At 51.9% G+C, this 18,116-nt stretch overlaps 1 protein-coding gene across 3 annotated transcripts in view; it reads left to right on the top strand.

The window, feature by feature from the left end:
* LOC139261980 (RELT-like protein 2) overlaps positions 1-18,116 on the top strand; it is a 52,829-nt gene that overhangs the window by 24,132 nt on the left and 10,581 nt on the right. The window contains exons 4-6 of one of the 3 annotated variants that reach the window (XM_070877141.1): positions 6,879-6,942; positions 11,191-11,324; positions 13,865-13,910. In XM_070877141.1, the coding sequence (XP_070733242.1) occupies positions 6,879-6,942; positions 11,191-11,324; positions 13,865-13,872 (206 nt within the window). In that variant the 3' untranslated portion in view covers positions 13,873-13,910. Of the gene's footprint in view, positions 1-6,878; positions 6,943-11,190; positions 11,385-13,864; positions 13,912-18,116 lie in introns of those variants that run through there. The other 2 variants (XM_070877139.1, XM_070877140.1) reach the window with 2 other exon arrangements.

Here is an 18,116-nt window from a genome sequence, read left to right as displayed (position 1 = left end):
GTCAGTCCTGCCATCCTGGGAATCAATCTGGTGAACCTTCGCTGTACTCCCTCAATAGCAAGAACGTCCTTCCTCAGATTAGGAGACCAAAACTGAACACAATATTCCAGATGAGGCCTCACCAAGGCCCTGTACAACTGCAGTAAGACCTCCCTGCTCCTATACTCAAATCCTCTCGCAATGAAGATCAACATACCATTCTTTACCGTCTGCTGTACCTGCATGCCAACTTTCAATGACTGATGTACCATGACACCCAGGTCTCGTTGCACCTCCCCTTTTCCTAATCTGTCACCATTCAGATAATATTCTGTCTTCCTGTTTTTGCCACCAAAGTGGATAACCTCACATTTATCCACATTATACTTCATCTGCCATGCATTTGCCCACTCACCTAACCTGTCCAAGTCACCCTGCAGCCTCTTAGCATCCTCCTCACAGCTCACACCGCCACCCAGCTTAGTATCATCTGCAAACTTGGAGATATTACATTCAATTCCTTCATCTAAATCATTGATGTATATTGTAAATAGCTGGGGTCCCATCACTGAACCCTGTGGCACCCCACTAGTCACTGCCTGCCATTCTGAAAAGAACCTGTTTATCCCGACTCTCTGCTTCCTGTCTGCCAACCAGTTCTCTATCCACGTCAATACATTACCCCCAATACCACGTGCTTTAATTTTGCACATTAATCTCTTGTGTGGGACCTTGTCAAAAGTATTTTGAAAGTCCAAATATACCTCATCCACTGGTTTTCCCTTGTCCACTCTGCTAGTTACATCCTTAAAAAATTCTAGGAGATTTGACAAGCATGATTTCCCTTTCATAAATCCATGCTGACTTAGACCAATCCTGTCACTGCTTTCCAAATGCGCTGCTATTTCATCTTTAATAATTGATTCCAACATTTTCCTGATGTCAGGCTAACCGGTCTATAATTCCCTGTTTTCTCTCTCGCTCCATTTTTAAAAAGTGGTGTTACATTAGCTACCCTCCAGTCCATAGGAACTGATCCAGAGTCAATAGAATGTTGGAAAATGATCCCCAAGGCATCCACTATTTCTAGGGCCACTTCCTTAAGTACTCGGGATGCCAACAGTTCTCTGCATTTTCGCGTGGTGGTTCGTTATTTCGTCGCCAGTTGTTATGTCTCAAATAAAGTAAAGTAACTGAGTACTGTAGACGTGAGTAAGTGTGACCTTAGTTCCTTTATTCTAACTCCAGAGCGCTGGTACAGCATGGGAGGCCTGCTTATATACAGTGCTCCCAAGGGATGCTGGGATCCCTTGGAACTCCAACAGGTACGCCCTCTGGTGGCGGTATAATACTGGTTACATAGGGTTGCGTACATAACAGTTACCAGATTGGATGGTTCGATGATGCAGTGGAGGTTCCAGTGGGCTCTGGGTGTGATCCATGTGTGTGTCCATGGCTACGTACATCCATTCCGCCCCCCCCCCCCCCCCCCCCGACACAGTGAGATCATGCAACTGGCCCGTTACATTAACGTACAGGATCAGACACAATACAAGTACAAAGAAAGGAAGAAAACATTTTTTTTTACAGTTTGTATCGTGACAGCTTGGTTCAGTGACTTACATGCGTTACACTTTACAGTCGTGCACCAGGATTGGGTAGATTGCATTCATGGTTCAGTCACGGTCAGTACTGAGGTAGCAGTACAGGTTTGCGCGAGGACACTGGTTCCAGAGCAACCGGACAGGGTCCTAGTCGTCTGATGGCGGTGCTGTGCCCCCTGCCAGCGGGGGGGGGGCTTGGTTCGCTCACCTTGTCAGGACTCAGGGCCTTTGCCGTTGCCTAGTGGTGGGCAGAGCCACCAATGTGTGTGGTCTCCCTGTCCTCCTTTGAGGGCTGCAGAATCTTCTGCCTGCTCTCTAACGGTGCTGGGAACCTGGCTGTTCCAGGTCCCGTTTGGGGAACTCGGTTCTGACCTTTCGCTCCCGGACATGGCCGAGGTAGTGACTGGGTCTGGGGGCTGCTCCTTCTCCACCCAGGTGGTGGGCAACGGCGGCCGACTGCGCGTATTGGCACTGGGTCCGTGGCGAATAGTGCCATCGGGTGCCTGCAGCATGGGATAGACCTGGGGCAGGGTATCAGGATCAGTGCCTTCACCCTCCTGAGGTCACTGACCTATAACTTGTGGGGACACCTGGGGCAGGGCATCAGGATCAGCACCTTCATCCTTCTGAGATCACTCGCTTGCTACTTTTGGGGACACTCTATTCCCGACATCTCACAACAACATTTTGTTCACAATCTTAATCAGTTCGTTACATTGATTGCCATGCATACAATGTCCCTTGAAGTTTAGTTGGTTGCAGGTCTCCTTTAAGAGAACCCTGCTGACTTTACCCCAATCAGATCCTTTGTTGGACACCACGTGTTGGTCCCTCAGCGTTGCACCTCATGGTCTGGCCGCGGACATCTTTTTTTTCAGCCACACTGCCCCTTGCTGCAGCAGGGACGCCATCTTGCCTCTGTCCTCGAGGTCGACTGCCTTGATCCTTCTCTCCCGTGATTGTGCCACAAAAGTTGGAAGAGTGCCTGTGAATTCGATCTTCCTCCCCAGGAGTCCTGCCACTGGAGCCGGGAAGGCACTTTTAGGTCGTTCCGGTCGGATCATTGCCACGCAGTCGTGATGGACGGTCTGTGCCTCAGGTGCTGCGCTGGGCTGTTCTCTGGTGCCTGGCCCAAGCGAAGGTGAGGTTTTGCTCTGCCTCTGAGCACGGGGGACATCGATTGCTGGAGTGAGGAGGTCTTCCCATTTCCACTGGATCTTCCCCATCCACCTTCTTCCGAGTAGCATTGGACCATCACCTGCAACAATCCACAGAGGTAACTTGTGCACCACGCCATTATGGATTACACTTACATCCGCACTACCGAGGACTGGGATCAGCTCCTTGGTGTAGGTGCACAACTTTTCCTGTACTGGGACCAGCTCGGGTCGTTTTTCATTCCATAATCTCTCAAAGGCATCCTGGCTCATCACTGACTGGCTCACTCCCGTGTCCACTTCCATGAAGACTGGAACGCCGTTAATCTCGATTTCCATCTTCACTGGAGGACAATCGGTGGTGCAGGTATACACTCCATACACTTCTTCTTGGGGCTGAGCTGCCTCTCTGGCCAAATCATCATACTCCCCGCTGGATTCAAAGTCATCTACCGACTCCTCTACTAGACGGTGAGTCGTATTTCCTTTACACATACACTGGAGGTGGCCCTTCGTGTTACAGGCTTTGCATACGTACTCAGCAAACTGACACTGGTGAGCCCTATGGTTTCCTCCGCAACGCCAGCATGGTGCTACTCGATTAGCACCCCTCGGCAGACTCTGAGTTCTGGAACCCTGAGGCCTGTGCTCTCTGCCCTGGGCAGAACCACGTTCTACAGCCTTGCCTGTGAAAGGCACCATTCTGTGTACAGTACTTGCCGGGTTTGAGTCCACAGGATGAATGATTTGCTTGGTGCTGCAGGTCAAGGGTCATGAACGCCTGACTGATGCTGATGGGCTTCTGCAGGTTGACTGTGGTGTCGGCAGATAATAGCTTGTGAGGGAGGCCCTCGTGGTCAATTCCTATAACGAAAATGTCTCGCAATGCAAGGAGCATGCCGAAATCACACGGTGCCACAAGTCTCCTGAGGTCGGCAGCATATTTTACAATCTCCTGGCCCTCAGGTCTGCGGTGAGTGTAGAATCTGTGCCTGGCTGTGAGGATGCTCTCTTTTGCTTTTAGTTGGTCACGAATTAGTTCACTCAGCTCATTGTATGTCTTATCCTTGGCCTTCGTGGGTGCCAGCAAGTCCCTGACGAGGCGGTAGACCTCGGGCCCACAACTGGTCAGCAATATAGCCTTGCGCTTCTCCGCCAACATGTCCGTCTCCCCTGCCTGGTCGTTTGCCACAAAATATAGCTCGAGCCTTTCCATAAAGGCATCCCAGTCATCGCCCTCTGCGAAGTCTTTTAGTGTGCTAAAGGTAGCCATCATCGCGTGAAAGTCCTTATTCTCATCGCCAGTTATTAGGTCTGTAGTGTACTTATGAATGACTTCACGAGGCAATGTGTTGTGCTCAAACTGTAGTGACCTTGGTCCTTTATTCGTAACTCCAGAGTGAGCCTTGCCATCAGGGCAGGAAACCCCGGTCTCCACCAGTTGCACTCTCTAGTGGTGCCAGCATAGTATATACACTGTATAAACCTTATTGATAGTACATCAGGTAAACAAGTCTCCATCTTATGCAACCACACAGTGACTACACAGAGAGTATATCCATAGTCTAGATATACAACACAATGAACCCTCACTTCCTCTACACTGTCCCATCAAACATTCCCAGGGCAGGTACAGGGGGTTAGATACAGAGTAAAGCTCCCTCTACACTGTCCCATCAAACACTCCCAGGGCAGGTACAGCACGGGTTAGATACAGAGTAAAGCTCCCTCTACACTGTCCCATCAAACACTCCCAGGGCAAGTACAGCACGGGGTTAGATACAGAGTAAAGCTCCCTCTACACTGCCCCATCAAACACTCCCAGGGCAGGTACAGCATGGGGTTAGATACAGAGTAAAGCTCCCTCTACACTGCCCCATCAAACACTCCCAGGGCAGGTACAGGGGGTTAGATACAGAGTAAAGCTCCCTCTACACTGTCCCATCAAACACTCCCAGGGCAGGTACAGCAGGTGAGTAAGGCTTCTTCTGCACTGCTGTACCTCAGTAGAACACCATTTAACGTGTTTGTTTCTGGACTAATAATCCAGAGAATGTGAGTTCAAATCTCACCATGGTCAGTTTGAGAATTTAATTCAGTTTTAAAAAATCTGTAAATAAAAAGCTGGAACCAATAAAAGTGACGGTGAATCTTCCGGATTGCGGTAAAAACCCAACCGGGTCACTGATGTCCCTTTCGGGAAGGAAACCTGCCGTCCTTACCCGGTCTGGGCCTATAGGTGACTCCCGTTGCTGGTTGACCTTTAACCTCCCTCTGAAGTGTCCGAGCGAGATACTCAGTTTGTGTCAAACCCGCTCCCAGCGGTTCCAGAAGGCCCCACCCCCACCTTCTCAGGGCAACTCGGGGGCAATAAGTGCCGGCTTTGGAGCGAGAATCAATTTAAAAAACTCAAAGTGAAATCTGGGAACTATTTCTAAAAAGTTGTATTCTGTGAAGGGGACTCTGGTAGGCTGACCCGACATCCCCGAGTTCCGGGGCAGTCCCCAGGTGAGGTGGTTGCCCGAATTTTGTCGTCAGTATGGCGATGTACTCTCAGAGTGCGCTGTCATGCTCCTTTGCAATCCTCTGCAAGCTCGGGATTTCCCTGTGGCCATCCGTGCGGGCCACGAAAAACCATTCACTGGCGAAGAGTTGCGGCTATTTGCCCACCGACTGGCCAGCAAGTACGCATGAACTGTTTGCATCAGTGGAAGGGGGTAGATAAGCCATTAATTAAACATTTTCATATCGTAAATTACACACATACACCGTATCAAATGAGTTTCTGGAAATATTGTCCCGGATTACAGTTTTAATGATGTCTAAAATTATCAAAAATTTAAATTTTTGTTGAGGTTGCTGGAATGAAGGTAATCACGACTAAAATTCCAACTCTGTAAATTGTAATTGGACTCGATTTCAGGATACCATTTCTTCCTTTTACGGGATTCCCTTCATAAGTCGTTAAAATTGAATTCTGTTTTATGATTGGAACACCAGGACCACGTATTCCCAGGTACGTTTCTGTACTGTCTGCATCCCTGGGGCATAAGAACATAAGAAATAGCAGCAGGAGGAGGCCATTCGGCCCCTCGAGCCTGCTCCGCCATCCAATGAGATCATGGCTGATCTTCTACCCGTGACCAGTGGGCGATTAGTCAGACTGCAAGTTTCCGTAGCCCGCAGGTTGGCGCATAACTCTTTCGCGGTTCGGTGGCGACGATGGAGGAACGGCCGATATATTTCCAAGTCACGATGGTGTGTGACTGGGAGGGGAACGTGGAGGTGGTGGTGTTCCCATGTACCTGCTGCCCTTGTCCTTCTAGGTGATGGAGGTCACAGGTTTGGAAATTGGTCCCTCGCCAATCCAAGGGTACTGAGGCCAACAACTGTTGCATCCTACGATTCCTGCAGCTAAGATCAGCTACCTCAGCATCGATCTTATGGAACAGGCCGCACAGGAAAACTATGTCCAGTTTTGGTCTCCACAGATGGTGGGTGATATTGAGGCTTTGGAGAGGGTGCAAAGGAGGGCCAGCAGACTAATTCTCAGTCGAAAGCATCTTAGTTATCAAGATAGGCTAAAAGTGTTGGGACTCTACACTTTAGAGAAGCGTAGACTTGGAGGTGATCTGATTGAGGTTTATAAGTTGACTGTTTCAATGAAACAGATCAGGGAGGATCAGGTTCATCATTTTAAGTTGTATAAGGCTAGATCGAGGTTAGACGTCAGGAAATGGTTCTTTGCCCAGAGAATAGTCGACCTCTGGAACAGGCTGCTGCCTCTTGCGGTGGATGCTGATTCGCTGAATTCCTTCGAGTGAGAGCTGGACCTGTTTCTGGCTGGGGCGGAGATCACCTCTTACAGAAGGGTAGGGACTGCGAGGAATTCAGGGCCAGAGTGACGTGTAGGACTAGTTGAGGGGTCGGAGAGGAATTCTCCAGATTCTTTTCTCCCAAAGTGGCCTGGGTTTCTTATCTGTTTTTTGCCTCTGGCAGGAGATCACATGATTTCGGGAGTGTATATGTTGTGATGCACAATTGTGTGGGACAGGCTGGTTGGACCAGCTGGTCTTTATCTGTCCGTCATTGTCCGTATTGGTCCTGGTGATACCTTCTGTCTTTCTCTGTTGTCCAGCTAACATTGAGGCATTGAAGGAGCTGCTGCAAGACCATGAGCAAGTGAAAGTCCCGGCACTCAGGTGAGAAGGGCCAAGGAACCGAACGTCACTTATCTCCACCAACGCTTCATTGCTAATTATTGTGTATCCGTTCGGTGTACACATTATAGAAGTGTATTTTAAAATCTTCCATCTCCCCGGTGGTACAACTTGCATTTATATAGCACCTTTTACACAGTAAAACGTCCCAAGTCACTTCACAGCGGCGATCGTCAAACAAAGATTTGACGCTGAGCCACGTAAGGAGATATTAGGGCAGGGCTTGGTCAACGAGGGAGGTTTTAATCAGCGTCTTACAGAAGGAGGAAGGGGCGGAGAGGTTTAGGGAGGGAGTTCCAGAGCTTGGGGCCCAGGCAACAGAAGGCACGGCCACCGATGGTGGAGCGATTATAATCAGGGATGCTCAAGAGATCAGAATTGGAGCAGCGTAGAGATCTCGGGGGGGTTGTGGGACTGGAGGAGATTACAGAGATAGGGAGGGGCGAGGGCCACGGCTGAAAATTTTAAAATTGAGGTGTTGTCGGACCGGGAACCAATGTAGGTCAGCGAGCACAGGGGTGATGGGTGAGTGGGACTCGGGACAGCGAGCACAGGGGGTGATGGGTGAGTGGGACTGGGTGCGAGTTAGGACACGGGGCAGTGAGCACAGGGGGTGATGGGTGAGCAGGACTGGGTGCGAGTTAGGACACGGGTCAGCGAGCACAGGGGTGATGGGTGAGTGGGACTCGGGACAGCGAGCACAGGGGGTGATGGGTGAGTGGGACTGGGTGCGAGTTAGGACACGGGTCAGCGAGCACAGGGGGTGATGGGTGAGTGGGACACGGGTCAGTGAGCACAGGGGGTGATGGGTGAGTGGGACTGGGTGCGAGTTAGGACACGGGTCAGCGAGCACAGGGGGTGATGGGTGAGTGGGACACGGTGCGAGTTAGGACACGGGGCAGTGAGCACACGGGGTGATGGGTGAGTGGGACTCGGGTCAGTGAGAACAGGGGCTGATGGGTGAGTGGGACTCGGGTCAGTGAGCACAGGGGGTGATGGGTGAGCGGGACTAGGTGCGAGTTAGGACACGGGTCAGTGAGCACAGGGGGTGATGGGTGAGCAGGACTGGGTGCGAGTTAGGACACGGGGCAGTGAGCACAGGGGGTGATGGGTGAGCAGGACTGGGTGTGAGTTAGGACACGGGGCAGTGAGCACAGCGGGTGATGGGTGAGTGGGACACGGGTCAGTGAGCACAGGGGTGATGGGTGAGTGGGACTCGGTACGAGTTAGGACACGGGTCAGTGAGCACAGGGGGTGATGGGTGAGTGGGACTGTGTGTGAGTTAGGACAAGGGGCAGCGAGCACAGGGGATGATGGGTGAGTGGGACTCGGTGCGAGTTAGGATATAGACTGCTAAGCTTTAGAGTGTTTGACGAAACAGTGTAGAGGGAGCTTTACTCTGTATCTAACCCCCTGTACCTGCCCTGGGAGTGTTTGATGGGACAGTGTAGAGGGAGCTTTACTCTGTATCTAACCCCCTGTACCTGCCCTGGGAGTGTTTGATGGGACAGTGTAGAGGGAGCTTTACTCTGTATCTAACCCCGTGCTGTACCTGCCCTGGGAGTGTTTGATGGGACAGTGTAGAGGGAGCTTTACTCTGTATCTAACCCGTGCTGTACCTGCCCTGGGAGTGTTTGATGGGACAATGTAGAGGGAGCTTTACTCTGTATCTAACCCCGTGCTGTACCTGCCCTGGGAGTGTTTGATGGGACAGTGTAGAGGGAGCTTTACTCTGTATCTAACCCCCTGTACCTGCTCTGGGAGTGTTTGATGGGACAGTGTAGAGGGAGCTTTACTCTGTATCTAACCCCCTGTACCTGCCCTGGGAGTGTTTGATGGGACAGTGTAGAGGGAGCTTTACTCTGTATCTAACCCGTGCTGTACCTGCCCTGGGAGTGTTTGATGGGACAGTGTAGAGGGAGTTTTACTCTGTATCTAACCCCATGCTGTACCTGCCCTGGGAGTGTTTGATGGGACAGTGTAGAGGGAGCTTTACTCTGTATCTAACCCCGTGCTGTACCTGCCCTGGGAGTGTTTGATGGGACAGTGTAGCAGGAGCTTTACTCTATATCTAACCCATGCTGTACTTGCCCTGGGAGTGTTTGATGGGACACTGTAGAAGGAGCTTTACTCTGTATCTAACCCCCTGTACCTGCCCTGGGAGTGTTTGATGGGACAGTGTAGAGGGAGTTTTACTCTGTATCTAACCCCATGCTGTACCTGCCCTGGGAGTGTTTGATGGGACAGTGTAGAGGGAGCTTTACTCTGTATCTAACCCCGTGCTATACCTGCCCTGGGAGTGTTTGATGGGACAGTGTAGAGGGAGCTTTACTCTGTATCTAACCCGTGCTGTACCTGCCCTGGGAGTGTTTGATGGGACAGTGTAGAGGGAGCTTTACTCTGTATCTAACCCCCTGTACCTGCCCTGGGAGTGTTTGATGGGACAGTGTAGAGGGAGATTTACTCTGTATCTAACCCGTGTTGTACCTGCCTTGGGAGTGTTTAATGGGACAGTGTAGAGGGAGCTTTACTCTGTATCTAACCCCCTGTACCTGCCCTGGGAGTGTTTGATGGGACAGTGTAGAGGGAGATTTACTCTGTATCTAACCCGTGCTGTACCTGCCTTGGGAGTGTTTAATGGGACAGTGTAGAGGGAGCTTTACTCTGTATCTAACCTGTGCTGTACCTGCCCTGGGAGTGTTTGATGGGACAGTGTAGAGGGAGCTTTACTCTGTATCTAACCCGTGCTGTACCTGCCCTGGGAGTGTTTGATGGGACAGTGTAGAGGGAGCTTTACTCTGTATCTAACCCATGCTGTACCTGTTCTCTGTTTTCCATCCCGTTGTTCCCTGAATCGACTGTGACTAAGTCCCCTCCTCGGAACCCTCACCACCACACGGTGCACTGCGGGGCTGCGGGAGGGACCAGATCGGCCTGTCTGCACTGCAACCAGCGGAGGAAGAGAGCCACGTTCCACATACACGGTCAGGCCAAAGAGGTCAAGGGCAGGGGTCAGGGGGTGGAGATCACCGTCCTCTCCGTGGGCAGGTACAGTACACCAGGACCCAAACCCATCCAGCTCCAGTTTGGGCGCAGCATTCCGATTAACCTTGAAGGATCTCGAACATCTAGGTTCACTGACCGTAGTGACTCCGTAACATCTGACCTCACAGGAGGCCGTTGGGCCCATCGAGCCTGTGCCGGCTCTGTGACAGAGCGATCCAATCAGTCCCACTCCCCCCGCTCTTTCCCCACAGTCCTGCATATTTTTCCTTTCCAAGTATTTATCCAATTCCCGGTTTGAAAGTTACTATTGAATCTGCTCCCACCGCCCTTTCAGGCAGCGCGTTCCCGATCACAACTCGCTGCGTAAATACATTCTCCCCACCTCCCACCCCCCCCTGGATTTTTTGCTGAATTACCTTCAATATATGTCCTCTGGTTACCGATCCAGGAGCCTGGACTGTACACAGTACTCCAGATGTGGTCTAACCAGGGCTTATTTGATAATGTTGGTCATTAATTGCTCATGCTCCAGCGCTTATTGCTGACCTCTGAACCAATCGAGTTAATGGGATGGAACCCATTCTGGGTGCCAGCATTGAGCACTGCATGAGGAAAATTCTCCCCATCTTCCCCTCGGGTCCTTTTGCCGATCACCTTAAATCTGTGTCCCTCTGGTTACCGAGCCTCCTGCCCCCGGGAACAGTGTCTCCTTATTTACTCTCTCAAAACCCTTCATAACTTTCAGCAATCTCCCTTTAACCTTCTCTGCTCCAAGGAGAACAACCCCAGCTTCTGCAGCCTATCTACATAACTGAAGTCCCTCATCCCTGGAACCAATCTCGTAAATCTTCTCTGTACCCTCTCCCAGGCCTTCACATCCTTCCTGCAGTGCGGGGCCCAGAATTGGACGCAATACTCCAGCTGGGGCCGAACCAGTGTTTTATACAGGTTTGGCATAACTTCCTTGCTTTCCTGCTCTCTGCCTCTATTGAGAAAACCAAGGATTCTGTACTTGTTTTCAACAAGTTTCTCAACGGCCCTGCCACCTTCGGAGATTAGCAGCTCGCTCCAGGTAACTTTCCCCCAGCGAGAGTGGGGTCAGGATGGACGATTCTCCCCGGGCGCTCGCACCGCTAGCGCAGCCCAAGGCCGCTGAATGGGATTCCGGGCCGCTCTCTGATGTACTCCACACAGTCACAGGCAGATTATTCTTTCTGTCTCCAGGTTTCGGGTCACTCACGTTGGGAAGACTGGATGGGTGCAGGAGGCGAGCGAGTTAGCCGCGAGAGAACAGTGCTCACGGGGTCAGTCCGTCGTGACAGAGGCAGAGACGAAAGGCGAGAAATGCACAGATCGCGGTGAGATCGCAGCGAGTGAGGGACCAGTGCCGGTGGGGCCCACACAGGTGTGCTTGCTGGGTGTGTGTTTCGGTGTGTCGTGGGCTGAGGTCCCACTCATCCACCCATCCCGCTTCCCACTTCCACTCCATCACAACCCCTCGCTCCCCCTCGCTCCCCACTCCCTCCCATACCCTCTCCCTCACTCCCCTCGCTCCCCACTCCCTCCCATACCCCCTCCCTCACTCCCCTCGCTCCCCACTCCCTCCCATACCCCCTCCCTCGCTCCCCCTCGCTTCCCACCCCCTCCCATACCCCCTCCCTCACTCCCCTCGCTCCTCACTCCCTCCCATACCCCCTCCCTCACTCCCCTCGCTCCCCACTCCCTCCCATACCCCCTCCCTCGCTCCCCCTCGCTTCCCACCCCCTCCCATACCCCCTCCCTCACTCCCCTCGCTCCCCACTCCCTCCCATACCCCCTCCCTCACTCCCCTCGCTTCCCACTCCCTCCCATACCCCCTCCCTCACTCCCCTCGCTCCCCACTCCCTCCCACACTCCCCTCGCTTCCCACTCCCTCCCATACCCTCTCCCTCACTCCCCTCACTCCCCAGTCCCTCCCATACCCCCTCCCTCACTCTCCTCGCTCCCCACTCCCTCCCATACCCCCTCCCTCACTCCCCTCGCTCCCCACTCCCTCCCATACCCCCTCCCTCACTCCCCTCGCTTCCCACTCCCTCCCATACCCTCTCCCTCACTCCCCTCACTCCCCAGTCCCTCCCATACCCCCTCCCTCACCCCCCTCGCTTCCCACTCCCTCCCATACCCCCTCCCTCACTCCCCTCGCTCCCCACCCCCTCCCATACTTCCTCCCTCACCCCCCTCGCTTCCCACTCCCTCCCATACCCCCTCCCTCACACCCCTCACTCCCCAGTCCCTCCCATACCCCCTCCCTCACTCTCCTCGCTCCCCACTCCCTCCCATACCCCCTCCCTCACTCCCCTCGCTCCCCACTCCCTCCCATACCCCCTCCCTCACTCCCCTCGCTTCCCACTCCCTCCCATACCCTCTCCCTCACTCCCCTCACTCCCCAGTCCCTCCCATACCCCCTCCCTCACCCCCCTCGCTTCCCACTCCCTCCCATACCCCCTCCCTCACTCCCCTCGCTCCCCACCCCCTCCCATACTTCCTCCCTCACTCCCCTTGCTTCCCACTCCCTCCCATACCCCCTCCCTCACTCCCCTCACTCCCCACCCCCTCCCATACTCCCTCCCTCACTCCCCTCGCTCCCCACCCCCTCCCATACCCCCCTCCCTCACTCTCCCCCAGTCCACCACCTCCCTCTTCCACTCCCTCACTCCCCCTCACTCCCCACTCCCTCCCATACTCCCTCCCTCACTCTCCCCCAGTCCACCACCTCCCTCTTCCACTCCCTCACTCCCCACTCCCTCCCATACTCCCCTTCCTCACTCCCCCCTGCCCAGCCCACCAGCCCTCCCTCTTCCACTCCTTCACAATCCCTTGCTCTTTCTCGTTGCACACCACTCCCTCCCATGCCCATCACCTCCCTTACTCCTGCCCCCTCGCTGAAATCTCCACCCCCCCCCCCAGCTCCCACTCCCTCGCTTCCCACTCCCTCCCATACCCACTCCCTCACTTCCCCTCACTCCCCACTCCCTCCCATACTCCCTCCCTCACTCTCCCCCAGTCCACCATCCCTCCCTCTTCCACTCCCTCACTCCCCTTTGCTCCCCACTTCCTCCCATAGTCCCCTCCCTCACTCCCCCCCCCCCAGCGTATCACCCCTCCCTCTTCCACTCCATCACACCCCCTCACTCCACCTCGATCCCCCAATCCTCCTTGCTCCCCATTCCCTCCCCCATTCCTCCCTCCAACCCTCGTCAAGCTCCCCCCTACCCACCCCCAAACTCCCCCTCCCCTTGCTCCCCCCCCACCCCGTATACCTCCCCTTGCTCCCTCCAGCCACATTCCCCACACCCCCCCCCCCCCTGTCCGCCGGCGCGCTCCCTCTCGCTGGCTCTCCCACCTCCCTCGCTGGCACACCCTCGCTCTCCCGCCCCCCCCCCCCCACCTCGCTTCCTCCACCACCCTTCCCCCTCCCCGTATACCCCCTCGCTCCTTCACTCCCACCAGGGGATGGGCAGGGTGTGAGGATGTAAGTGAGGAATCGATGAGGGCTGGGGGGTAGATTTGTTTGTGTGAAACGGGCTGACACTCTGCATGATGCTGTTATTTAAAACCATGTTCTTTCCCCTTTTCCTATCCCCTGAAGCTTTGAGACCTGTGATCTCCACCCCCCCCCCTCCAATGCTGGATTTGCTATCTCAGCACGGACTGTGGGGGGGGGCAAGGGGTCGAGAGTGGTACTGAACCAGGCCACAGCTTGTCCGTGCGACACAGCCCCACCCCGGGCTGGGCTGCTCCGCAAGATCCCAGCCCATCGCTTCACGCTCAGTATCTGAGCAGATTCTGCCCCTCGACACAGGAGCTCGGGCAACAGGGAGAGATTCAATTCATAATGTCTCATTTTGTGTTATTCCAGGAGTCTGATCCAGCCCAACAATAACCCTGGAACCAGCATCGCAGAGGTAGGTTTTCAGTAATATAGTAATTCAGTGAAGAAACTCAAAATAATGAGTGATAAATTAGAATTACTGAAGCATAATATTCTCACACAGACACTGCACATTTCTCACTGTCTCAGCCCCTTGCTCAATCTTGCTCTCAACCTCGCCAGTTTGCCTCTCTTTATCTCTCTGTCCCTCTTCTCTTTTCCTCTCTCTTGTATTTTATAGTCTCTTGAACACTCTTAGTTCAATTTAACTCTATTTATTCTGGAGATTTCAATCAGCTCTCTGCAGTTAAAATGGCGTACCTCTGACAGCCAGTTTCTCAATACATATACCTCCTAACTAGAAGGCGCTATACATTTTATCATTACACCTTTCCTTGAAACAAAATGAATTAAAGTGAGCTTCATTATAAACATGTTGTAAACAACTACAAGGTTAACAAACAACAAAACCCTTGTCTTATTGACTCTTTATCCAAGTGACCAGTGTCCATGATTCCTTATTTCTGTACATAGTGCTCCAGGTATTTTGGTGTTGTGCTTCACCTCAAACTGGTTGTTTCAGTGGTGTTCTGTGCACCGATCACTTTCGTCCCTTTATCAGTGCTCTGGGGAATTATCAGGCAACATATCCCTGTTTTCTGAATGGCGACAGATTAGGAAAAGGGGAGGTGCAACGAGACCTGGGTATCCTGGTACATCAGTCATTGAAAGTTGGCATGCAGGTACAGCAGGCGATGAAGAAGGCAAATGGCATGTTGGCCTTCATAGCAAGGGGATTTGAGTATAGGAACAGGGAGGTCTTACTGCAGTTGTACAGAGCCTTAGTGAGGCCTCACCTGGAATATTGTGTTCAGTTTTGGTCTCCCAATCTGAGGAAGGACGTTCTTGCTATTGAGGGAGTGCAGCGAAGGTTCACCATATTGATTCCCGGGATGGCAGGACTGACATATGAGGAGAGACTGGATTGACTGGGCCTGTATTCACTGGAGTTTAGAAGTATGAGAGGGGATCTCATAGAAACATATAAAATTCTGACGGGACGGGACAGGTTAGACGCAGGAAGAGTGTTCCCGATGTTGGGGAAATCCAGAACCAGGGGACACAGTCTAAGGATAAGGGGAAAGCCAGTTAGGACTGAGATGAGTAGAAACTTCTTCACTCAGAGAGTTGTTAACCTGTGGAATTCCCTACCGCAGAGAGTTGTTGATGCCAGTTCATTGGATATATTCAAGAGGGAGTTAGAGATGGTCCTTCCGGCTAAAGGGATCAAGGAGTATGGCGAGAAAGCAGGAAAGGGGTACTGAGGTGAATGATCAGCCATGATCATATTGAATGGTGGTGCAGGCTCGAAGGGCCCAATGGCCTACTCCTGCACCTATTTTCTATGTTTCTGTGTTTCATGTGTTGTTGTTGAAGTGCTGTTTGGCGTGTTAGTTGTCTGTGTTGGCAACGGATCGTCTGTGGGTGTCACTGAGATCTCTGGAGTTTCGATGAATGTCACAGCGCTCTTTCTCAGATGTTTCCTATTTCTGTGATACTCACGGCCATCTTCTGTAATGACCTGATATGAACGAATGCCAACGTTTCTGAACCTAACTGTTGCTTTCTCGCGTGTGTTTGAGTCTCACTGTTTCTCCTTCCTGCAGTGTATGACGTGCTGTAGCTCCTCTGTTGTAGTAGTGAGCTTGTTTGGCGTGGTTCCTTTCTTTGTTGCTGATGATGCTGTGTATGATCTTTGCGATTGGGATGTGTGTCTTTGTGCGGTGACCGAGTAAGCGTTGTGCTGGCGAACTGTCAAGGCCGTCAGTTGGTGTGTTTCGCCAGATGAGAAGATTCATGTAGAAGTCACCACAATCTTTTTTTTGTCTTCTTGATTAACCGCTTTGTGAGCTTAACCGGATTCTCAGTCTTTCCGTTGCTTTGTGGATATTCTGGTGAGCTTGTTGCGTGATCGAATCCATATTCTGTGGCAAATTTTGTGAACTGTTGAGAGTTGAAGGGAGGTCCATTGTCGGATTGAACCTTGTCTGGAATACCACGGTTGGAGAAATGTTTCTTGAGGTTCCTGTGGCATCTTTCTTTCCATGCAGATTGTCTATCTCGAAATATTCCGAGTAAGAGTCCACAGTTGTCACCATCGAGTGTGAATATATCACAACCAATCTTTTCCCATGGTCTCTGAGGGAGGTTGTGATTTATCAATGGTTCTTTTGGTTGGCTCGATTGATAGGTGTTACATGTTTGAAACATAGGGCTAGACTTTGCTGCGTGGTCTATATCAGCCAAAAATGGGCGTTATTTCCGGCGTTAGTGATAATATTTTTTTCGGGATCGCCGGAATAGCGCCCATTTTGAAACCCGCTAGTTTCCATTTTTTAATTTGGGCGTTAGCTGTTGCAATGTGAAATGGGCGATAGCGATTTATTTCATCGTGCAAGGCCAGCGTTCATAGCAACGGACGTTCTGCGCATGCGGGTTTTTTTTGTGGTCAACTTTTCCAATTTGATCCATTTTAATAACTAATCCAATAATTCAATAATCCAGCCACTCTGCAAACCAGTGTTCTGACAGCAACTCTTCTCTCTCTCTCTCTCTCTCTCTCTCTCTCGCTCTCTCTCTCTCACTCTTCTCCCTTCCTCTTTTGCACATGCGCAAGTGACGCCCGAATCGCGGGAAAGTTAAGAAAGAAAATTTGTACATGTGCAGAAGGGCCGTTGTTAGGGATGCCAGCCTTGCACCAGGAAAAAGACCACTACCGCCCATTCTCTACTGCTGCCGCCGGAATAAAAAAGCCAAAACTAGCAGCTTTGGATCTGGGCGGTATTCCGGTGGTTCTAAAAAGTTGAATAGCGATTATCGCCGGAATACCGCCCAGATGGCGGTAAAAATGGAAATTCTAGACCCTAGTCTTTTATGTCACTGTTCAGTCCTGGCCAGTGAACGGATTCTCTGGCACGTCGGAGGGTGCTCGCGACACCAGTGTGAGCAGCGTGCAGTCGCTGACCAATGTCGGATCGCAGGGATTTTGGGATGACACAGCGATAGCCTTTGAAGACTATGCCATCCTGTGTTGTGAGTCCGTCACGAACTTTGAAGTGTGCAGCGTTTCAGGTGGGTATTCATGTGTCGTTCCTGGCCATCCCGGTGTGATTTGTTGTCTGACCAGTTGTAGTGTGGAGTCGCTTGCAGTTGCGCGTTGCATGGTAGTCAGTCCTTGTTTGGGGAGTGGGAGAAAGTCCACCATGTGGATGCATTCCACTGCAATTTCTGTCGGTGGTCTCTCCATGTTTTCGAGGTATGCACGCGAGAGGGTGTCTGCTAGGTACATTTATTTTCCTGGTTGATACTTTATTGGTTGAGCCGAATGAGCAGATGTTGTAGTCGCTGGGATGCTGCAGATAACGGCTTGCGTCGTATAGCAACCAAAGGCTTATGGTCTGTCCATAGCGTGATCTTGCGACCATATACATATTGATGGTTTCGTACCATTCCGAAGATTGAGCAAGCAGTTCCTTTTCGATTTGAGAGTATTGCGTTTCTGCTGGAGTGAGCGCTGGGCTCGCGTATGCGATTGGTTGTCCCTGTTGCAGAAGGACGAACCCAAGACCCTTGCTCGAAGCATCTCCTTGACCTTCGGTTGCAAGTTTGTGGTCAAAGTACCTGAGCACTGGAGAATCTGTCACGCGCTGTTTGATAGCTTCAAAGCTTTGTCTTGTTCTTCAGTCCATTTCCAGAGCGTGTCTTTATGGTAAGCCGTCGCAGAGGCTCGCTGAGGTCTGAAAGATCTGGAAAGAATTTTGTGAGGTACTTTGTCATACCGACAAATCGTTGTACACCTGCGACATCCTACAGTTGATTGTGACCACTTTGCTTGGGTCGGCTTTGAGTCCATCACTAAACAGCATGTGTCCCAAGTATTTCACTTGAAACTCTTGTATTCGAACTTATCGAAGATCCGTTTGATGTTTCGCTCTCTGCATCTCTGCATGAATTTGTGTAAGTTTGTGTCATCATCGTGATTGGCCTCTTTAAATGTCTCACCGTGTCCAGTGATTAAGATATTATCTGTAGTCTTGTAGACTCCATCTAAACCCTCGAGGTTCTGCTGCAAGATTTCCAGGCAGGACTGATGCCAAATGGCATTCTATTATATCAATATCGTCCCCATGGAGTCTGGAAGGTTGTGAGGTAGGAGGTCTCTGTGTCTGGTTCACATTGC

This window comes from Pristiophorus japonicus, chromosome 4, assembly GCF_044704955.1.
Source record: "Pristiophorus japonicus isolate sPriJap1 chromosome 4, sPriJap1.hap1, whole genome shotgun sequence".
Taxonomy (NCBI): Eukaryota; Metazoa; Chordata; class Chondrichthyes; family Pristiophoridae; genus Pristiophorus; species Pristiophorus japonicus.
Note: the sequence above shows the minus strand (reverse complement) of the source record. Positions and strands in the feature narration are given on the sequence as shown.